The 23,684-nt window shown below is 47.6% G+C and overlaps 1 protein-coding gene across 3 annotated transcripts in view; it reads right to left on the bottom strand.

Annotated features, from left to right (window-relative positions):
* LOC120672765 overlaps positions 1-21,761 on the bottom strand; it is a 34,929-nt gene extending 13,168 nt beyond the window's left edge. For all 3 annotated transcript variants that reach the window (XR_005674301.1, XR_005674300.1, XM_039953336.1), the window contains exons 1-21: positions 20,895-21,761; positions 20,306-20,450; positions 19,731-20,003; positions 19,449-19,613; positions 19,151-19,366; positions 18,853-18,947; positions 18,377-18,551; positions 16,903-17,306; positions 15,354-15,477; positions 14,492-14,587; positions 14,329-14,400; positions 13,294-13,431; positions 12,827-12,977; positions 12,384-12,745; positions 11,004-11,470; positions 10,630-10,932; positions 5,816-6,128; positions 5,448-5,525; positions 5,047-5,337; positions 4,761-4,958; positions 4,111-4,593 (exon numbers count right to left, since the gene is read on the bottom strand). Coding sequence is in view for 1 of the 3 variants with exons in the window: in XM_039953336.1 (XP_039809270.1) it covers positions 4,111-4,593; positions 4,761-4,958; positions 5,047-5,337; positions 5,448-5,525; positions 5,816-6,128; positions 10,630-10,932; positions 11,004-11,470; positions 12,384-12,745; positions 12,827-12,977; positions 13,294-13,431; positions 14,329-14,400; positions 14,492-14,587; positions 15,354-15,477; positions 16,903-17,306; positions 18,377-18,551; positions 18,853-18,947; positions 19,151-19,366; positions 19,449-19,613; positions 19,731-20,003; positions 20,306-20,450; positions 20,895-21,610 (5,265 nt within the window). In the remaining 2 variants the exon portion in view is untranslated. The remainder of the gene's footprint in view (positions 1-4,110; positions 4,594-4,760; positions 4,959-5,046; positions 5,338-5,447; positions 5,526-5,815; positions 6,129-10,629; positions 10,933-11,003; positions 11,471-12,383; positions 12,746-12,826; positions 12,978-13,293; positions 13,432-14,328; positions 14,401-14,491; positions 14,588-15,353; positions 15,478-16,902; positions 17,307-18,376; positions 18,552-18,852; positions 18,948-19,150; positions 19,367-19,448; positions 19,614-19,730; positions 20,004-20,305; positions 20,451-20,894) is intronic.
* Between the last annotated feature and the right edge of the window lie 1,923 nt (positions 21,762-23,684).

Raw genomic sequence — 23,684 nt, 5'->3', positions numbered from 1 at the left:
CCAGTCCGTCCAGCTCTGTCCAGGCTGCTCCGGCCAAGCCGTCGGCGATCTCCTTGTGCTTGGCATTGAAGGAGGGGAGGGACGCCACCTCCTACTTGAGCTTGTCAAAGAGCTCAAACTCTGGTCGGGACAGCGCCAAGGCGTTGATGGCGCACTGATCCTCGTCGCGCCGGGAGAGAGCATCGGCGACGACGTTCTGGAACCCCGGTCCGTACTCCACCGTGAAGGAGTACCCGAAGAGCTTGCTGACCCACGTGTGTTGAGGGATCGTGGACAGCCGCTGGTCCAGGAGATGCTTGAGGCTGCAGTGGTCAGTCCGGACGATGAATGGGCGCGTCCACAGGTATGGTCTCCAGTGACGCACCGCCTGCACAAGACCGATTAGTTCGCGTTCGTAGGCCGCCAGCTTCATGTGACGGGGCGCGACCGTCTTGCTGTAGAACGCGATGGGGCCGTCAAGCTGATGTAGCACGGCCCCGAAGCCCGAGCCGGAGGCGTCGCAGTCGACGACAAACGGCTTGTCGAAGTCAGGAAGCTGTAGCACGGGTCCTGTGGTGAGGGCGTGCTGGAGGGCGCGGAAAGCGTCCGTTGCTTCCTGCGTCCAGCAGAAGGCCTCCTTCTTGAGGAGGCCGGTGAGGGTCGCCGCGATGACGCCGTAGTTGCTGATGAACTTCCGGTAATAGCCTGTGAGGCCGAGGAAGCCCCGAAGCGCCCGCAGTGTCCTAGGCAGCGGCCAGGCCTGAACAGCCGCTACCTTGTTCTGATCCATGGCCACGCCATCGCCGGTGACGATGTGGCCCAGATAAGCCATGCTCTTCTCGCCGAAAGAGCACTTAGATTGCTTCAACACCAGCCCGTGCGCCCGGAGGGTGTCAAAGACGGCACGGACGTATTGCAGATGCTCGCTCCATGTCTTGCTGTAGATGAGGATGTCGTCAAAGAAGACAAGAACGAAGCGACGGAGAAAAGGGCGCAGTACCTCATTCATGAGCGCCTGGAACGTGGACGGCGCGTTTGTGAGGCCGAAGGGCATCACCAAGAACTCGAAGTGGCCATGATGGGTCCGGAAGGCCGTTTTGTCGATGTCGGCGGCGAACATCTGGACCTGGTGGTAGCCGCTACTCAGGTCGAGCTTGGTGAAGAATACGGCGCCGCGGAGCTCGTCCAAGAGTTCGTCGACGATAGGGATGGGGAACATGTCGCGGACGGTGACGGTATTGAGGGCGCGGTAGTCGACGCAGAATCGCCATGTCCCGTCCTTCTTGCGCACCAGCAAGACCGGGGAGGAGAACGCGGACGTGCTGGGTCGTATGATGCCTTGCCGCAGCATGTCCGCGCATTGGCGCTCGATCTCGTCCTTCAGCAGCTGGGGGTATCTGTACGGTCGAACCGCCACTGGAGCCGTCCCGGGCAGCAGGTGAATGTGGTGGTCAAAGTTGCGGCTCGGTGGGAGAGTTGTCGGCGGCTCGAAGAGGTCGGCGAACGAGTCGAGGAGGAGCTGGAGGTAGTCGATCGCCGCCACGGCCGCAGCAAGGCGCGGTCTAGAAGGAGCGCCCTTGCCCACGAGGTGCACCCGTCGGCCGCCGTTCCAGAAGGATAGGCGCTGGCGCGCGCAGTCCCAGTTGAAGGAGCCGAGGGAGCGCAGCCAACGGTACCCCAAGACCAGCTCGTAGCCCTCCAGTGGGATGACGAAGACGTCAATGTTGAAGGGTTCGCCGCCGATGATGACGCGGACCGCACGGCAAACCCCGAATGACTGCAGCCACTCGCCGTTGGCTACTTTGACGTGGACGCCGCTCAAGGGCTCTGGAGATAAGCCCAGACGGTCTGCTGTGGATGACGCCATGAAGGTGTGCGTGGATCCCGAGTCGACCAGGGCGGTGATGGGGACGCCCGCGATGTCGGTCTCGAGGAGGAAAGTGTCGGTGCTGCCGAGGCCCGTCATGGCGCACATGGACACCTCGACGGCCAGCTCGGAGTCGTTGTCGGAGGCATCGTCTTCCAGGGGGAAGTCTTCGGATATCTCGATGGTGTAGACCCCCTTGCCCTTGCACACCTTGTTGTGCCCGGGAGCGAACTTCTCGGGGCAGTTGAAGCACAGGCCGCGGGTGCAGCGATCGTCCATCTCCTCTGCGGACAGCCGCCGGGAGCGTGTAAACGGCGGGGCCGCTGGCGAAGGATCTGGCGGCGGTGGAGGGACGGCCGAGGACACAGAGGGCGCCGTCTGATGCTGGGAGGCCGCCGCGGACGCTGGGGCGGCCGGCGACGCCGCTGCTGACGATGATCTGGAACCTTGGGGGGAGGGCGCCACGCAGAGCGCGACTCCGTGGCGATCGAAGTCGAACGCCGCTCGTATGCCCGAGCGAGATTCATGGCGTCCTCGAGGTGCTCCGGGTGCTGCATCTCCACATCGATCTGCAGTGTGCCGTCCAAACCGGCCATAAACAGGTCGCTCTGCTGCCGTTCGGAGACGTCGTCGCAGCGGGCGAGTTGGGTGAGGAACTGGTCGATGAAGTCGTCGACCGTACCCGTCCGGCGGAGCTGGGCCAGTTCGCCGAGGGGGTTGCTGCGGATGGACGGCCCGAAGCGACGGTTGATGGCCTGAACGAACTCCGGCCACGATGGAACGCCGCGATTACGCTCCAGCCGAAAGTACCATCGGGCGGCTGCCTCGTGGAGGTAGAAGGATGCCGTCCAGGTCTTGTTCACCTCCGGGGTGCGATAGGCTTGGAAGCACTGCTCGCATTTGTGCAGCCAGATTGCCGGATCGTCCTTGCCGTAGTAGTCGGGGAACTTGAGCTTGTTCGCGGGCGATGGGTGGGGGGATGGCGGGTCAGATCCCGAGGCCTCGAACTGGTTGTGGGAAACTTCTCCAGGACCCGGGTTTGGATCCGATTGACGGCTACGTCCAGTGCTGAATACTGGTTCTTGACTTGGCTGATCTCATGGGTGTTGAGCTCGACCGCGCGGAGGAGGTCGAGCTTGGTGCTGATGTCCGCCGGAACCTGGGCGTCGGCCATGGTGGACAGAGGTGGCGCCGGGTTGAGGGTTTAGCGGAGACAGTGCGCAGGGAGGGGTTGGCGGCTATGGCTGGAGGCGCAGGGATGGTTTGTGTAGGGGTTTTGGCGGCTAGGGTTGGTGGAGGGGTTGAAGGCGCAGGATCGGAGGATCGTGATACCAGATGATATGGTAGATAACAGGATTAGAGGCTACCCGCCCTCACGTTGGAGGCTCTGGGAAGTATTTGGTTCTAATCTTGCTTGTTCTTCATTGATACAAGATAGTCTCTTTTATCGAGACGACTGACTTGACCCCTAAGCAATATCCTAACCGAATCAATCTATCTTATCTCTTTCCTAATAAACCAAATTAACCTAATCAAATAGGATTCGGCACTGTTCACGCACGCGCTACAGTACTCGTGGGCCTGGATCGGCCCATAACACTTCTCACACATTTTTCTTCCTCCTCTCATATGTGCGGCCCACAAATGAGTCCACAACATATAAAATGTCAAACTAAGGCTGATAAATTTAAATTAGGTAACAGAAATTTTGTTTGTGGATCAGCAACACCAAACTGAAAATCACTAAACCAGTAAATTAAACCACGGCCTTATCACAATACTACATTGAGTTCAAGATATATATTTTTCTTAGTGAATATCATTGGTTCTATTTTTATCACATCATCACATCCATCAAATTCCCATTTATGAGCACCATCCTACTTGCAGTCCGTAAGGAACTAGAATAAAACATCGAGCATCAAGCTTAATTACACAATACCTAAACATATATGCCACACCATACAAGAACTGAAAAATTGAAACAAACAAAACTAGAAAACTGAGTTTTTTGTACGACGGAACAAATAAAATCTAGTTCAATTTAGCAAAACTTCAATATAGATGGCACCACCAATACTACATATTAAGAAGTCAGTATCGTAAGATTACACTGCCAGGCTATCAAATAGTTAGGTCCATACTGCCTAACAAGAAAGATAACTTCAGATAATTCAGACTACACAAATTAAACTAATGAAGAATAGCAGCACTGGCAGAGCATAAAAGCCTAATACTTTGCAGATATGGAACAAAAGACATACCTTGAACAGTGTGATGTCAGGAGAGGTTTCATATCTATGAGATGAACGTGTTGTGTCATCCTTGTCAGGGTCTCCCGTCAGCACCCACTCATCAGGAGCAGAGACGAAAGGAAGTCTATCTTGCCCTTCAGAAGGATATACAGGTGTCTGCTCCTCCTGTACAGCAGGCATTGCATCCCAAGAGGATCTATCACCACCTGAACCTGAACTTTTTCTTTTCCGGGGCGTATCTTTTGGGGGTGTTTTAGTGCCACTGTCACGGGGCACCCACGAGAATGCTTTGCGTGCTTCTCTCTGGAAGTTGCCAAAACTCTGCACAAAATTTGTTTTAACTGGAGTGGTGGCCTTTTTTTGTTTTGCTCTTGTTGCAGAGATGGACAGTCGCCGTTCCCTAGGGGTTGAACTGACATTAATGGAGATTGCTTTCTTGGCATAAGAAATAATTAACCTATCATCTCTCAGTGCAGGAAATTCTTTTAAAATCTGCAGCCCCAAAATATGGAATTTTCCATTACCACAGCAGCATAAACAAATGAGCACAAACAAAATATAAGTTAAGCAGATGTACAGAGCTTACATAAGAATAGATAATATTTTTCCAAGATTTAGTAGAGATGAGAACAATAACAAAAATAGTTGAGATGGAATACCAAAGAAGCAGACTGGAATTGTTTCATCATCAATAGTACTTCTATGATCAACTGAGGGTGTTCATGCAGAGAAGAGCAACGCTGTTGCGATGGCAATGGCAATAAGGAAAGAACACGAAGACCTAATGCCCATGAATTAAGCCGTGCAATCTCAGCATCTGAAAGACTCCCAACTGTACGCTTGAGGAAAAAATGTACCTGAAACATGATTAATCAGTATCAAACTAACAGGAAATGCTATAGTGCATTTACCCCATGTGATCACTGATCAGATCTGGCAACATACAAGAAGCTGCTTTGAACGCAAGTCAGGTAATAGCTTCATAGCACCAATGGCTACAGGAAGAGCATCATTGGAATCTCTTAAGGTTGACAGAAATCTTGAAGCTGCGGCTGGGCCTCCACCATTAAGTGGATCAGTGGTTAGCAGTTTGACAAGTTGGCGGCCTTGCAACTCTCTCCGCAAATCAATTGATAAAGAGGCACTTTCAGCAACCTCTAAAGCAGCGGAAACAGCTCCTTTAGCAGCAAGACGGAGTGCCAAGCCCTCTGGGTCATCTTCACAATCGGCTTCAACCTAACAATATTTAACATTCTTAAGTTACAGTAATAGCTTATGACAAGAAAAGGCAATTTATATTTTTCAAAGCCAGTCCTATAATGCAGCAAAAGAATATATTGGCTTACCTCTTGCCATCTGGTGTAGTGTTCATCAGCACTCATAATATGACCATACCGCTGTAAAGATTGCTTCATGTGCCACACCTGTTATGAAATGACCAGCCAAAATTATCAAGAAAGACAAGCTAAAACCAGATTAATAAAGCTTACATTTTGAGAAATAAAACAGTTGCTCCATGGCATGATAGAGCAGCCTACAGCACCCAAGCCCAGGTTGTTATGTGAAACATTATAATAAGCTAGATAAGTCAAGCTATATGTATTGAAATTTCTTTTGCTGGCATGCATAATCATGGTTGGATCCGACAGAGTACAGTATAACTTTCAAGATATAAAGTGTTAACTTCAACATAAATGAACGCAAGTGAAACTACCTTACTCCGCATGGGATCCTTCTCAGGTAAGTGGCACATGCACATAGTAATGACATTAGAGGCAGCATCAAGGTCCCAACTGCGTAGATACTTTAGAGCAAGCTGAGCTGCAAGTTTTTTGTCTCTTAGCCTCAAGCAGTATTGCCAAGTATCACTCCCAAGATTGTGAGATCCATATGCACGAATTTGTCCTGTGCCTAGACTTCTTTCTTCTTGTTCGATGAGCAATTGAAGCAATTTATCAGATGCTCCGTTGCGCAAACACCGATCAGATACAGCAAGAGCATCAGTTAGTTTTCCTTCACTAATTAGCCTGCAGGAACATAGTGATCCAATCACCACATACAAATTGTTGGTGTATATTGAGCCCATGTGTATAGAGGCCCATCTAGAGGCCCATGTATAGGAATTATATATACCCACCATTCTAGGGTTGGAGAAATACATCAATTATTCCCTCCTATATGGTATCATTAGCCTAGGGTTAGGGTTCCTCCTCCCTCTCCTACCCAGCCGCCGCCGCTGCCGCCGGCAGCCATGGCCGGCCGCCGGCACCTCCCCCCCTCTCCCCTTCCTCTTTCCCTCCCCTGTCTTCCTCCTCTGCTCCAGCAGCCGCCGCCGCCGCCCCCTTCCTGGCCGCTCCCGCGGCAGCGGGATCAGGGGGCCGCGCCGTCGCCTGGCCCAGGCCGGCCGCCGCCCTGGTCACCTTCTCCCACCCGCCGCCAGATCCCGCCGCTGCCCGCCGCTGACGCCGCGCCCGATCCCTCGTGGCCTGGCCTCGGGATGACGCCCGCGGATGCGCCGCTCTCCGCCGCCGCCCTCCGTGGGCAGCAGGCCGACGCCGTTCTCGCCGCCAAGTCGGAGGCTTCGGCGGCCCAAGAGCGGGTCCGCGTGGCTACCCTCGCCTGGGAGCGCGAGCGCGCCGCGGCCGACGCCTCCGCTCCCCGGGTCGCCGAGGCGGAGCACTTCCTCTGCATCTCCTCCGGCCAGCTGCCCGTCGACCCCGAGCCCGGCGCCTCTTCCTCCCGCTAGGCCCCGCCCCCAGGATCTGGAGCCCGGTACGACCCGACCGACCTCATGGTCGCCCAGCTCCACCTCCAGGCCGCCGGCGTCCAGAACATCAGGGCCCTGGTTACAGTCCTCGACCCGACGTCCTCCTCCTACGAACGCTGGCGGGACAAGGTCCTGCTCGCCCTCCGCCGCTACGCCCTCGACGACCACGTCCTCCTCGACACGCCGATCGAGACGCGGGACGTGGCAGGCTGCGCCTCGACAGCGTCGCCATGTCCTGGATCTTCGGGACCATCTCCCTAGATCTTCAGGACCTCGTCAGGACCCACGGCGGCACCGCGCGGCAGGCCTGGGTGGCGCTCGAGGGGCAGTTCGACGCCACCTTCCGCACCTTCGTGCAGGGGGACCTCTCCGTTGGCGAGTACTGCCGGCGGATGAAGGGCATGACCGATACTCTTCACGACCTCGGGGATCCGGTGTCCGATCGGGTCTTGGTGCTCAATATCCTGCGGGGCCTGAGCAGCACCTATGACCACCTGAAGAGCTGGATCGCCCGCCAGAGGCCCTTGCCCTCCTTCCTGCAGGTCCGGGACGACCTCGCCCTCGAGATCACCAGGGGTCTCGCGCCCGGATCGCCCTCGTCCACCTCCACCGCACTCGTCGCTGCTCCACCGGCTTCCTCCGCCACCCCTGCCACCTCTCTCCTTGGTGCTGCTCCCGCCGGGCAGACCGGAGGTGGGGGGGCCGTGGACGTCGTCGGCGGGGGGACGTGGTGGTGGTGGTGGCACTGGTGGCCCTGCTTCTGGGGGTACCAGTACCGGTGGGAGCCGTCGGAGCGCGCCGACTCCTCCGGCCCAGGCTCCGACTCCCGCTCCTGCCCCTGCCCCTGGAGGTATGCCCTGGCCATCCTTCAGCAACCCATGGTCAGGGCGCATCTCGATGTGGCCGTTCCAGGGTCCGGAGGTGGGCCTCGTCCTCAGCTCCAGCCGGCGGCCATGTTCACCGGTGCTGCTCCCCTCTCTGCGCCGTACTGGACCCCGCCCGCTCAGCCCAGCCAGCAGCCGACCTGGCCGGGGGGTGGGACCAGGCCGCTCTGGCGCAGTCCTTCAGCACCATGGGACTGATGCCGCCGGTCAGCACCGAGTGGATCGCCGACTCGGGTGCCTCGTTTCACACCACTCCTGATGCCGGTATTCTTTCTTCTGTCCGACCCCCACACCCCTCTTGTCCTTCTTCTATCATGGTTGGTGATGGGTCTTGCCTTCCTGTCACCGCTGTGGGTTCTGCTCCTCCTCTTTCTAATGTTCTTGTTGCTCCTCAAATGGTTCATAACCTTCTTTCCATTCGCTAGTTTACTGCTGACAACTCCTGTTCTATCGAATTTGACTCTTCTGGTCTTAATGTGAAGGATTCGGCTTCCCGGCGTCCACTCCTCAGATGTGACAGCCCGGGGCCCTTTACACTCTTCGAATTCCTGCTTCCGCTGCTCCGTCTTCGACTTCTTCGTCTACTGCTTTTGCCGTGACGCCTTCTTCCACCACCTGGCACCGCCGGCTTGGCCACTCCGGCCGCGACATTTCGGCTCAGCTCAGTCGTAGTACCGATGTTCCATGTACTAGGGCTCCTGTTGAGCACCTCTGTCATGCGTGCCAGTTAGGTCGTCATGTTAGACTTCCGTTTTCTTCTTCTTCTTTGCATGCTGCGCATGCTTTTGATCTTATTCACTGTGACCTGTGGACATCTCATGTACTCAGCATGTCTAGCTATAAATATTATTTGGTCATTGTTGATGATTTTTCTCATTACTCTTGGACTTTCCCTTTGCGCGCCAAGTCCGAGACCTTCCCCACCCTCCTCCACTTCTTTGCCTGGATGTCCACTCAATTCGGCCTCACCGTTAAGGCCGTCCAGTGCGACAACGGGCGTGAGTTCGATAACTCCACCTCCCGTTCCTTCTTTCTCTCGGGGTGTTCAGCGGCGTATGTCTTGTCCGTATACCTCTCCTCAGAACGGCAAGGTTGACCGGATGATTCGCACGACGAACGATGTCGTGCGCACCCTTCTGATCCAGGCCTCTCTGCCCCCGCGCTTCTGGGCTGAGAGCCTCCACACCGCCACCTACTTACTCAACCGTCTTCCGTCCATAGCTTCTCCTGCTCCCACTCCACACCATGCTCTTTTCGGTACCCCTCCTCGTTACGACCACCTTTGGGTCTTCGGGTGTGCGTGTTACCCTAACATCTCCGCCACCGCTTCTCACAAGCTGGCGCCCCGCTCGACTCGTGTGTTCCTTGGGTACTCCCCTGACCATAAGGGGCACCGATGCTTTGACCTCACCTCTCGCCGCGTTCTGATCTCCCGACACGTCGTCTTTGACGAGTCGGATTTCCCCTACTCCACATCTTCCACACCTTCTCCTGACCCCGAGTTGGATTCACTGTTTACGACTGACCCGGTGGTTCAGCCACCGTTACCTGTCTGTCCTTTCCCTGCAGATTTTCCCGGCACACCGGCTCCGTTTCCGGTGATCCCTGTTGTGCCGAGCGCGGGCCCGGTGCCCTCGGTCGCGCCACGCACGGCCCCCGGAACTCCGGTCGTGCCGCGCGCGGACCCGGTGTCTCCTGCTGCGCCACGCGCGGCCCCGGTGCCTTCCCCCGCTCCACTTCCGGCTACGCCGTCTTCCTGGGCGGCAACCTGGTCTCCTGGTCGTCCAAGCGGCAGCCGATTGTCTCCCGCTCCAGTGCTGAGGCGGACCGGGCTGTCGCTAACGGCGTGGCGGAGGCGTCCTGGCTACGACAGCTCTTGGCGGAGCTCCACAGCCCGCTCGCCAAGAGCACGCTCATCTACTGCGACAACGTCAGCGCCGTGTATCTCTCCACCAACCCCGTCCAGCATCAGCGGACGAAGCATGTGGAGATTGACCTGCACTTCGTGCGCGACAGAGTCACTATCGGCGATGTTCGGGTACTCCATGTCCCGACTACCTCCCAGTTTGCTGACATCTTCATCAAGGGACTGTCATCCTCGACCTTCTCGGAGTTTCGCTCCAGCCTCAACGTAGCCGGTGGCTAGTTGTGGCTGCGGGGGGTATTAGCCATTTATACTCTCTTCTTGTCCAGTCTTGAACACCGCTGCGCCGATGGTTCAGACTGCGGGGGATGTTGGCTTTCTTGTTGTCCAGTCTTGAACACCGCTGTGTCGGTAGTTCAGACTGCGGGGGGTGTTGGTGTATATTGAGCCCATGTGTATAGAGGCCCATCTAGAGGCCCATGTATAGGAATTATATATACCCACCCTTCTAGGGTTGGAGGAATACATCCATTATTCCCTCCTATACAAATTAACATAGATAGCCTTTTAACAGAGTACTAGGCTTTGGACAGATAGAAATCGAGCCAAGCTCAGTTGGCAGGAGGTGTGGATGTAGTGATGTACACCCACACCATCCAGGTTTGAGTCTTCTTTGCCTCAAATTTGGGTGCCAATTTCTTCTTATCTAGTAGAGATTTTTTTAAACATATGATTAGTTATTGTTCTTCAATGCCATGTTTATGTACAGATGGCCAACTATGAAGAAACTGCATGATATACCAAAATAATATGCAGAGCTAGTTCCAAAGGCGAATTCACCAAAGATCATTTTCAGCATTGCAGCCAAAAATTATTAAAAATAATAATAGTAAAGGTGGCACCCATAAAGACAAATATATACCCTTACAAGTGGTACATCAGTGCAAAATATGAAATATTATATGAAGATGCATAGCAGTAGCAAGTAGCTGCCAAACATGTAATCCTATTACCTCTCAACAGCTTTTTCATATGGTCCTTCATTCTCCCAATCAAATGAAATAAAAGTGGTTGTCTCTAGTCTAGTGTCTTCATGTTTAGGGGATTCTAGCGGACTTGAAGTAGTGTTCCCGCTTATTACAATATCTTCAAGCTCTGACTCACCATCACTAACAGGTTCGCGGGGTCGCTTCATAGAATACTTTCCCTTGGATTGATGCAAAGAGACTTCACTTTCAGATTTATCTGTCACGGATGACTCAGATACTCGATGAAGATTAGACTGCATCTGTATCCACCGGTTCAAGGTTGGATATCTACAAACAACTTATATAATTAAAAAATGAAATAGATTAGCATGTGATAGTTTAAAATGCCTAATCATTACCTCTCTGATTGCTCGAGAGCAAATTCGAAAAATGACCTCTCGATTTCAGGGGTTTGAGCTGTATCTTGCCCATAAGTAGGAGATGATTCGTTGTCACCAGATAGTATGGTACTTCCAAATACACATGCCAAAACTGCTCTTACTGATGATAACTGGGCTAAATGCTTCACTAAATTTAACTGAAGAGGATAGAGAGGTTCTTGATGAGAAGACAATGACGAATCATGTGCACTCCATCCTTGAGCAGGAGGAAGGGACTTTGGAATGGCAGATGATCTGTTTTCTGAAGTAATATTAGAAAGAATAGGTACAACTGGAATGCAAGCCCATCCATGTCCTGTTCGTGGAGGTAAAACAGGTGGCACACATGCTGATATAATCTCGTGCACAAAATCAACACCCATTGTGTCAGCTACCTTTGCAGCCGCATTGGTGCTTCCACGCTCAAAAACTAGACGAGTTAATAGCTGCATGCCGGAAAAAAAAACACATTAAGGGTCCCGACACTTGAGTAGCACTGAGTATAAGTGTATAACTTATTAGCCAAGTAGTAATGTCAGGAATGGTATGCAAAGAGATGGTAATCTAGCTTTAATGCTTTATCAAAATAGCTATATTGTAGTCTTGACATTGAAACAACGAAGTAAGAGTTCATTTTGTACAAAAAATATCAATGCATTTAAAGTCTTTGCAATCGTATCTTAATTTATGTGTGGTTTCTCGGTTAGCAAGCTTTTTTCAGATAATGTTTAACAAAATGCTGAATTAAACCAAAGTACACCATGATAATTATTAGGTATTTCACTCTGATGCATAAAATTTCCATTGCATGTTCCAGTAAATGTTATCAAGAGATTCACCCACGTAACATTGTGACAGAAACCCTAAAATTTGTTTTGTTATATAAAAAAAAAGATGGTTTGATCTAAGCCTGGAAAGTTACTCATCCATTGAGACATGGACCGCTCTGCTCCAATTTGTTTGCTACAAATACTACCTTGTATCTGTAACTAAAGTAGATAGAAGCCAATAGTTCCATTACAATACGGTAAGGACAAGGAAAATATTCAATATCTGAAAACCTAGAATCTTATCCATGGAACCCTACAAAAGCCTTAAAAAGCTTTGATTCGTTTGCTACCAAAAAAAAGTTCCATATTCCTTACTGCCAATTAATGAAAATTGAAGACAAGTGGTCCATTACAATAGTGTAATCGTGGGCCACGAAGGGTTCAAATAGACCTCCAGATGGAGTGAACTTCCTTAACTACCTTTGAAGTATCTTAAGTCTTAATGAGCCTCCCTTACTCCGGGGACTATCAAATATATGAATACAAGAAAAAAAACATAAAAACAAAAAGGGTACAGATTTGAGCTTACATCTTTTGGCCATTCGTAGACTAATGAGAAGTAGTTGAAATCGTGAGTTGTGTCAGTTCCATCAACTATGTCGCCGATGGTTGCAATATATATTATGAAGTTCGATAAATATGTTGATGGCTTGGTAGATAGAGGACCCATATATCTATTTGCAGAACCTTTGTGTTCTGAACTGCTTTCCAGAACATTTGAAGATGCAAGGTCACTCCTAGATGCTTGTTTCAGTATCCTAAGCCCATGACCAAGGACTACACCTTTCTCAGAACTCAAAACATCTTTCTTTTCCAAGTTGACACCTTCCTTTGCATAAACACTATCAAAGTCTTCATCAACAATAGCCCTAGCAACATTGTGAAGTTTACCTAAAACAGAAATGTCAAACGTGCTGCCAGAACATCAGAGCAAAATGATTTAACATTCAACTGAATCGATTGAGACATTACCACTCAAGAATTGTCGCTTTCCTTTGAAGGCATCATCAATCATTTGGTGCAAAAGACCAAGAGGGCGTTGCTTTTGTCCAACTCTGCTAGATTCAGTTGATGAAGAGATGCTCATCTCGGTAAAAAACACTTGAAGATATGGAAGAGCTTCCTAGATGAGAACAGAAGAGTATGTAAATTTTTGGTTTTTAAAAGCAAGTATATAGTTCTCTAGCTGTATCAGATGCTGAATGACAGGAATAGAATCCACAAACATAACAAATTTGTGCTGCTTTTTTATATAATTCGTTGGATTATGCTAATAAGTATGTAAAGAAGTGAGAAGCCCTTAATATAACTATATAAGCAAGGGTGCTGAAATGTAACTGCTTTGTTTTTCAGAGGCACAATAGACAAAACTAAAAAAGGGGAAAAGTCGAGCAAAAAATCAAAGATCCAGTGGTGTGTTACTAACAAGTAAAACTTACCAGATCCAAGATGTCATGCAGACGCTGAAGGATGCGCTTTATCACTGATATCATAGCAAGTTCTTGGACCTGATCCCAGTAAGTTGCGCCTACTTTTGGGGAGCTCCCTGGAAATATTTCAGATAGCAAGCTTGTTGCCTGTATATGAGGAAAAAAATGTCAAACTCATGTACATCAAGCCAAAAGCAATGAAGCCATCTAATTGAAATTGGGCAGATTGTACAACACTGCAATTAAGGACACCATTAGATGGGGGAAATGTGTAAAAGAAATCGAAGCACCAAACTAAAAAGGAAATAGTTCAAAGCATTTGTTCGAATTGATAGTTGGAGCAAGCTTCAGCAGAAAACGCTTGAAGTTGAGCACAGTAGGTTCCATTGCTAACAACTGTAATTATTCATAATCTGGCTACCTCGTGTAGGATTATGACTAGCAAAACCATGAGGTAGGGTTTGAAACATAATCTTTTAGATGATAAGCACTCCCTCCATTCCAAATTATAGGATGTTTTGGCTTTTCTAGATACATTGTATGTAGTATGTATCTAGACAGTGTGAATAGCAAATGCTATGTATCTAGAAATACCAAAATGACCTATAATTTGGAACAGAGTATCAAGAAATAATCAAATGCACAAGCCAGATAGGGGAACTGTTATTCCCGTTTATGGCACACTCATTCCTCCACATGCTCAATCTTCTAAGAAAATGAAAGTTAGTTATGGATCTACTACTGCACAAGCAAATGGATACACATGCATTTGTAGTTTTCCCTGTTGCAACTTACAGAAGACATCGTGCAACAGTGGCCTTTGGGAACATGTAGTACAGAGAACCTTGGTGACAAAAGAAGAAAATAGAAAGATGAGGCACTATGCTACACTATGCTCCAAAGCAAGAGTGAAATTAGTGTCAAACCCAATCCATATGAGTCTATAATGGTAGAGAGCACACACAAAAAAGAAGATACAGCAATGATCGTTTCCAATACTATCTGCAAGAGTATGATGCAGAAATGGACAGCTGTAGTGCTTACCTCATCAAGAAGAAATCGGCACATATCACCTGACCTAGCAGATGTTGCAGCAACATCAACACAAAGCAGAATCTGAAAGTTCAGATATTATTTTTTTAGGCCAAATATCAAGAATGGGTATCATGGACATTACCCAATGCAGACAAAAGTGAAAATTCTTAACCGTAGTTAGAGAACCAAGCTGAGCACGTAATGCCAAAATATCCAATTCCTGTGCTGCATTCGTGTTATCGGTAGCACGATTCACAGCATCTTCAACCTGAAAAGGACAACAAAAGTAAGGATATGAGACACATCTGATCTCGATACAAAGTTCACAACGTTTGCTATAAAATAATCACATTAAACTGTTTTACAGTTATTTTGAAATATCAACTGAGTACCTAAAACTTGAAATCCAAACATTCTAATATATTATTAACTATTGCAGATCAGGGTTCCAAAACCTTAAACCACAATGCAATATTTTAGCTCAGCAAAAAAAAAACGAACAGAAGAATGTAATATAGCAGAAAGAATTATGACATGATAGCTGAAGTACTGAACATGGCATGCATTGAATACATGAATATCAAGTTCGCGAACACTTTTGTCAGTTTTAAAAAGAAACATGACATGAGTGCATTTTTTTAAGAACAAAACACATAAAAAACATCATGGTATTTGGTACGGTGCAGTTTATAGGACACCTCAATTTTAATACCATGGTATTTTCAGTACCTTATCGGAACTCTAAAACTACAATGTATCCAAACAGGCCCTTACTACGTCTTAAATATACTATGATATAGTTTATTAGCCAACTGTGCATGAATGAAACCAAGGTAGCATATGGCACTCCATAAATCTCAAGCTTTCCCTGTTTCAGATACATCTTCCCCATACCTCTCCTCCCAAGGTTTGGGAGAGAAACTTACAGACGAGTGGCCAAGGAGTAACTTAGTATTATGTGCAATGTACATCAGAGAAAAAGAAAATCAAGCATTTTGTATAAGCAACTAATAAAATGGCATGTGTAAGCATACCAATGCTCTTTTATATGCGCCAGCTACCCATTCGGCTAGTTCAAGAGAAGCTTTATCCTCAGCGGGTAGAGAAAATCTCTGTACAGCTTCTTCTCCTATATCATAGTTTTCCCTTTGCATGCATCTGTAACAAATTTGAATGGTGAGAAGTATATCATCGCAACCATGTGCAATAACATACTGACATATGCCACAGACGTATGCACACATGCACATGCGGTAAGGATGCAAGTGGGTACCCAATAGTGCTTTTTGGGTCAGCTAATTAATTACGATGTTATGCCACTCTAGTCTATTTCTCCTCTTAAATTATTTACACAGAATGTCATTCTAGTTCATTTTATCAACTTTCTGGATCAACCCAATGACCCAATATATATATTGCATCCCTAATGTGCGCAGATGCAGACAGAGCGGAACTCAGAAACAGGACGAAAAAAATCTCACAAATGTACAAGAGTAAATTACATAATAGATTAAAGAAATATTAAAGGTGCAAACATTTAGTGACGTCAAACAAACAAGAGGAAACCCCACAAAATCTGGAAATCAGTATTTTCTTCAACAGAATAATGTTTTTTTCATATTAGTCCACAAACTATTTTTGGCGCATTGAGAAAGTTTTTGTTCTCAAATACGCAGGAGAGCTGCATATCATTGCATTAAGAAGAACCCAAAGAATACAATACATCCATTGATGAGGCTAGAATAGCGAGTAGATGAACATGATAGCGGATGAGATAACACCTAGTTCGCCCTCCCTTGGAAGCTCTGAAGTCTGAACTCTTAAGGTTTATCTTCTGCTTCCCTCAAATCCATGTGCCGGCTCAATATATGTAGAGCCGGCCCTAACAAACTTGGCTAAGTATCCTCTAACAAACTCTCGAGCATATCTCCTAAACAATCGACTAACCAACCAAATCACAAGAGCTAATCCTAGCCACTAGAAGATGCTGCGCCTATCTTCTTGTTCCGGCGCTGATACTTGAAGCCGAAGACACGGTCCACAACATCCTTGAGAACGGTTACATCTCAGTAACCCTGGCCTATGGAATGTAAGCTACTCCCAGGATCCCAGGATTTTAGCACAGCAGCTCATTAAATAGGGTTCAGATGAGCAAACATACCAAATTGTTGATGAGTACAGAAAAGTTCTAGTGTTTCAGATGAGATTATACGTCTGAGAAAATAAGCATACATTTAATGCCAAGCTAGCAACCATCAATTGTGCAGTGACAAATGGCATTTCTATTATCCTAAAAGTACCCAGCCTACTGATGCAGTGAAGCATTGATGTAACATAAACATTTAAAACTGTTTTGGAATGGTAAAAAGCTAGGACAGGGCCACAGAGAATAGGCGGGGATGTTAACCTCCATGCACGTATGCAATACTTCTAGCCCCTCAAAAAATTCAACTTAAAAATTATACTGGGAAAGTGGGAATTACACAATAAGATCACACCAAAGCATAATCCATTGGTAAAGCATAAAAAAGTGAACACAACAGAATATAGAAAGAAAACAAAGTATATCATAGAAAAACTCACACATTCAATAACTTTGAAGGAGCAGCTCGTAGAAGAACTAATGCCTCCTTCCAACTCCATTGCCTCTCAGACAAAGGTTGAAGACGCTTTAGAACAGATAGACGCCAATCCAAGTCTTCAATGGAATGTTTGGCATGTTTGAGCCTCCATTCTAAGGCTTGCCTACCAGCAGATGACAGACTAGTACTGGACAGGTGATCCATATCAGGGCCTTTCACTTGGAGATTATGACGAAGTATATCAAGTAGAAGCCCAACAAAATATACCACCATGTTCTTTCCCTCAGATTCGATATTATTATCATGGCATTCATGAGTAACATGGCACTCAGAAGGGACTGCTTGAGACAGTTTGACAGAGTCATCCATATGTAACAATGACAATATAATGCTGACCATGAAAATCTGCAAAACAACATGGAAAAATGAAGCTTAATAGCATAAGGAACCCCATTGAATTCGTATCTGTAGGATCTTTTCAAATGTTGAATATTAAGATAGCAACATCATATAGCTACAGTTAAGCGATCACAAACTTGCATACATATTCCATCCACCGAGATGATTTAAACAGTGTTAAGTTACAGAACTCTTGATAAGATTAGAAACTCAGTCAGTTCAAACATAGCTGCCAGTGAAAGGCATAGAATCTTAAGATTCATTATTTATCTTTTGTCATTGCAAACAAGTAAAAACTAGTGTACATTCTTAAATTTGTTAGCACCCAGCTCTTTCATAAATGATAAATCTCACTGCATGAAACAACTCGTCATAAATTGAATTCTGTAAATCTACTGGACATTAAATAATGTAGGAATCTTATTTGAGGAATGATGTAGGCATCTACTTTGCTTGCATTTATTTGATCGTTGCCATGCATAGCTACTGGCTAGGCTCACTCAGGTAGAAAATAGCGACTTAAACAAAGTATCCCTCAATGGCTATGAGCTCAATCAGAGCGCACGCACCCACACCCACACACAAATTAATAAGAGTAAATGCCTATGTGCTAGAGTACACATTACATTCACTTCACTTACAGTTGTTGTCATGTGTGAATCCATAGTAAATTTTAAATAAAACAAGAACCATGTTCTGTCTTCCACACTCATATTAGTCTAATATACTGTCCATGACGAAACATGAGACGCAGTTCAGCATGATCTTCAAAACTAAACTTTTACAATCAAATTCCCATATAGCCTATTGTTCATATCACAAAATCGTGAAGGGAAGTGCTTTCAAAAATGAGTTCAATGATACAATGCATCACAAAATCAACAAATTGTTAGATTAGTTATTGATTAAAATCACAAAGTCTGAATCTTGGAAAGCATAAGGTCCTTGTAAAAAGAAATAGAATTAGGTTGCTCGAACTGATTATTCCACAGCTTTGCTACCTTGTAGAATAAAAACATGCATTTGCCAAAAAAAAAACATGCACCTGCATAAGAACATGTCACAGAAGACCCAACCTTTCTTGGAGTACTTTTGATAGCCTCCATAAAATTTTGCATCTCCCTCAGATATGACAACGCTTTATGATAATAACACTCGTTCCCATCACCTGCACACTTCTCCATCTCTCCTAGAGCAAGCACAACTGACTGAAGAGCATATCGCATGTGCATCAGTTCAATATCATGTATCCTGTCACATGAAACAGATCACTCATCAGAAAAATAAAGACGAACATAAGTGGAGGTACTAAATTTCTTATTTTGGCACTGTAGATTGAGAAAACTTCTAACATGGCTTAAGGCATTAGCAATGTAGACAAAAGGCAATGCAACAACTACTCAAAGAAGGATACTAAATATGGGAAGAAATTTATGCATCAGGGCACATGAAGCATAATAGTTGAGATTATAGTCTTGATAGTATAAACCCCAAACTAAAGAAAATAAAACATAGCAGCTAACAGAATATCGCAGCAGATATGGTTATGAACCTCTTCCAAGCTGCAGTTGTTGAAGGAAGTGGCTGCATACCAACAAGCTCAATCGCATCTTGAAATTTTATTCCTGGGACTACATCAAATAGCACCTGTGTGATAATTAAGGAAAAGTAATTATGAAAGAATATCAAGCCATCAGCTAGGAAAAGAAAGGTTCCTTTCGAGTCAAACAAGACACAAGAGGATAAATGATACAATAGTAATAACTGGTGATATATGCAAATGTGTGTGCAATAAGTGAAGCACATGTATGAGATAAGAAAAATCACATACAAGAGAAATTAGAACTCACTCTCATGGGAGTCTGAACAGCTAGGCGCTCAAGTATCAGGTTCTCCACAAAAGGATCTAATATTTCTGCATTGTTAACATCTGAACCTTGATGCTGTTGGGAAAACAATAATGAATTCCTTAAATTCCACGGGCGGCCAGAATTCACACTTGAAACAAAACATGCAAGATCCAGATGAAAGCATAAAAGATCACACAAGTATTCCTCGCAGGATGTCTGCAAAAAGAAATTGTCACAATCCTCGCATATTCTGCTGCACACTACCATAGAAGAAAAAATTCAGTAAGAAAGGAAGTACCTCATCTGTCTTACGGTAATGTGAATATTCCTGTAGTCGTAGAGCTTGGGATTTGCTTGTCCAGAACATCTGCATTAGTTTTCTCCGTAGAGCTGTTTTACCCTTCAGAATATCCCACCCCAAGACAGCAACCAATGGCTGGAGAAGGGGGAACAACGAAACAACCTGCAGAAAGCCACTCGCCAGAAGATACTAATGAGGTGACTAACTGGTGGAATTTGTTATGAAATGTTCATAGCAGCATGAAAAACTATGGGGTTATCTCGTTGAAAAATGACATACATCAACAGCTTCTTGAAGCTGCTCCCTCTTAATTGATGACAGAGCAGTTTCCAAGACTACTTCAAGCATATGCTTTCCAGAGAGTCGACAATAATGGTACAGATCTTTCTTGCAGGATGCTATAGCTGCATCCAACAAGGTCCTGTCATCTGAGTCAGTACCCCTCTCCAATGACAATGTTTCCACAAATTTTGTGAAAGGAAGAGGCATCCCATTAGTATTAGAGATATTATGATCTTCAATTTCTTCAGAAACAATGTCATCCAGAATGGCCTAGGAACAATGTAAGCGAGATTAGAATCATCCAAGAGTAATCATGCAAAAAAGATGCAATTTAGAAGGTAAGTATTGATATTATGGTAGGTGCAGTGGTCTTGCGGTCACGAGTAACATGGGAATTCAAGGAATAAATTCAAACTAGTCAAATTTCTGTTACAAAGGGGGGAACAGAATCGTTATATTACATGAGGTGCAGGTTATCAATCAGAAAAGGAAAAGGTGGAACAAATGGAATAGGCAGAGAGTTTCATAGTGAAGAATGCCAGCAAGAGATGATAGGAGAATTTTATAATTACCTGAAACAGTTGCACGAGCTGGGGACTAGTAGACTGAAGAGCTGCTTCGTACATTTTAGTTATTCTATCCCGCAACTGAGACCATCTTCCACCATAATTGGATGCTTTTTCCCAACCCTTTCTGAGAAGCTCTGATATGACAAGCCTGTGTAAGAAGTTGATTTCAGTAATCCATTAATTGCACCCATATTCCAGATACATCACTAAACTGAGACCACCAGTATACATGATATGTAATTAGATTGGTGGTTTTCAGGTCTTAATCTGGAACCAGTTGAACATATCTTATCTGACATCAGAAACATGAATATGATGGTTCTTTCTTAAAACCTACAAATGGTTACAGAATGGCATGGCCCCAGCCATTACCAGTTTACATATGCTGCTACTAATGGCTGTAAAACTATTTAAATCCTGGCCAACTTAAATATAAAACACTGATTGCAACTCAATGCTACTACTGGCCTTACTATTTCCACAAATGGTTCTACATGTTTATTAGATGCTCAAGTTGCACTTCTATCCTTTCCTATCAGATGTTGAAATGTTACTTAAAAAGATGTATAGTCAATTAATATTTGGAGATTACTTGTACTCATCCTTCTCTACACCATGATCCAGACAAAGAAACCGGAGATGGCCAGCAGCACCATCAAGATCATCCACTGCAAGTAGTGTCTTCACGGCGTCCAAGTGGGCATGCTGCACGTTCTGACGCAGCAACAGGAGCACATCAGCGCCGAAACCCCCGTCCAAGCCGATCTGCCTCGAGACGCCCACGCACAATGCGTCAAATACAAGGGCGTTATCGAGGAACACCCCCCATAGCCCCCTCAGATCCTCCTCGGTGACCGCGGCCTCCTCGGCACCAGCGCCCGCCTCCCCTCCACCTCCCTCGACCTCGCGCTTCAGCCTCACCACCCCCAAATCCAGCAGCCGCGTGAGGGTCTCCCTGGTCTCGGCGCCAACAGCGGGGTCGTCGGCGATGGGCTGGAGGAGGATGAGGAACTCGGCCTTGAGGCGCAGCGCCTCGGGGTTGGGGGTGGAGGGGAGGGCGGCGAGCTCGAGCGCGGCGAGCCAGGCGAGGTGGGACGGGGACGGGCAGGCGGGGGGCGCGGACCAGAGCACGCCCGGGACACGGCCCCCTGCGGCGACGACCGCGCGGAGGAAGTCCGCGGCGAGCCCCGGGTCGGCGCGGCGACGGAGGCTGAGGAGCGCCGCGCGCAGGGCCTCGAACTGCGCGAGGAAGAGGTGGTTTGCCGCCACGCGCGCGAGGAGCGCGGCCTCCCGCTCCGACGCAGCCATGGCGAGGAATCTCCGAGGGCGGCTAGGGCGCTCGTGATCACGATGCGGCGGCGAGCATGGCGGTGCGCCCGTGGGGGTAGAAGCGGCAGTGGCTTCGCGGCGCAGAGGAGTAGTGGAGAGTTCGATTTTGTGAAGGGCTCGCTTTGGGTAGCGCGGGGACGGAGGAAGAAGGCGATGCGTGGGACGGGATCGAAAGGACTCCAGGAGCTGTGCCAAGAACCCACCTGAACATCAACGGATGGATGTGATTCTTCCTGGTGCTGGACGACAGCTGGGGCAATCCTGGCTGTTGAATCAGGAATGTTTATGGGAGCGCACGTTCTCGAACGGCTGTTGATCTGAGACTGACGCTGAGTTATCCCTTCTAAAAAAATTAAAGCTGAAGTTCTCGAATCCGAATTCCGTATATTTATATCTATACTTATTATTAAAGCAAGTAAAGTTTCCACCTCAAATTTTGATTTGGTCCATCTTGTATCACTGACAGGTGAGTCTTAGTCCATCTCGTATGCTAATCCGATAACCTTTCATCAATCGAAATTATAATTGGAACCCGAACAAATAAGTCAAAATCATGATGGAATCCGGACAAATCAGTCGGAATCTCAAGCGGATTCTGGACAATCAATATCTCGCATGATCACGACATAGCTTGTACACAGAGTGAACAAACACAAAGTTGGTGATATTATGTAGATCTATTATATTACCCGTAGCAACGCACGGGTACTGTCAGCGTAATGGGAATGGGGTCACCATAACTCCGGATTAAGGAGGACAGGGCCCGCCGGCGACATCAGCTGAGCACGGTCATGGGCCCCGCAAACGTGCACACACAGGGTGTGGGCATCCACCAAGAGCAGGTTGGGCCTGGCCCGGCGCGCGAAACCCGGGGGACGTTTCCTTCCCCTAGAAGATACCCACCTGGTAAAAAAAATCTTTACCAAGCGGTTACGGCGCCTCGCCGCCAGACTCTATATAGAGCCCGAGGGGGTGCGCGACTTCCTCGTAAGAGCATCTTGATTAGGGGGTGCCGTGCGCTCAAAAGATAAGACGATAGGCAGTGGACAATTTATCTCTGTGTTGCCCATCCCATCGACTTTAAAGTGGACGGTGGCTGGGACCCACCTCCATTTACCATGCTCCTGTCGCGGTAAAGACCGAGGTCACCCCGGACGAAGCCCCGGGGTTGACCGGGGCCGCCCCGGGCCAGGAGTGCCTACTGGACGACCCCGGAGACCACCACGTGGCCATACTCATGCTACCCTGGATGCCGCCCTCAGGGGCGCCCCGGAACGCTCTGATCAAATAGAAGGCCCCGGTGCATCTCAGGAAGAAGGGCCCACCGGCCAGTGTCTACGACCACCCCGGGCTCTCCCGGGATAACCTCGGACGGCTCTGGCGCCGGTGGGCCCTGGGTGGCTGCTACAGCGGGCCCGACAAGGCGCCTGCCTGCCTGACAGGGGTAGGACAGTCTGGATGACGGCGCCCACCATGCAAAAGGTGCGTTCATATTAGTTAGAGAGCAACAGAGAAGGCAGATGTGGTCTATAAATAGAAAGATCTCAGGACATGTAAGGGGACCGATCTTTTCGGGACCTAACTAGCTCACTGGTTCCGTGTTTGGGCTTTCCAACTCGGGATCACCAAAGAACGAATCCATACACACAAAGGACGAAGGGTATTACGCCTCCGGGCGGCCTGAACCTGTCTAAATCTACCGTCTCAATCCGCTTCCTTAGGGGAAATTCTTGGCGGTTTATACCCCTGGCCGAATCTTTAAATGGGGGTTACCAGTAATCCCTGCTAGCAGTAATCGTACACCGTCAGGTACTATGCTATCAATAAAAATATAAGAATTCTTGAAGTTCGCTGGAGTGTATGACTTGGATATCAGTATAATTCTTTATGTTGTTTTTATTTGAGTACCACTCTTTCTTTTGTGGCTTATGCTATTGAGGGTGTCTATGTTCAAGTGAATAAAAAGCTAGACATATAAGTTGTGACACGTACCAAATGGTTGGGAAAACCTACCAAAATGTATGTATAACGTGAATTTTATCCATCATGGAAC

This window comes from Panicum virgatum, chromosome 5N, assembly GCF_016808335.1.
Source record: "Panicum virgatum strain AP13 chromosome 5N, P.virgatum_v5, whole genome shotgun sequence".
Taxonomy (NCBI): domain Eukaryota; kingdom Viridiplantae; phylum Streptophyta; class Magnoliopsida; order Poales; family Poaceae; genus Panicum; species Panicum virgatum.
This window is presented reverse-complemented; position numbering and strand designations above follow the sequence as displayed.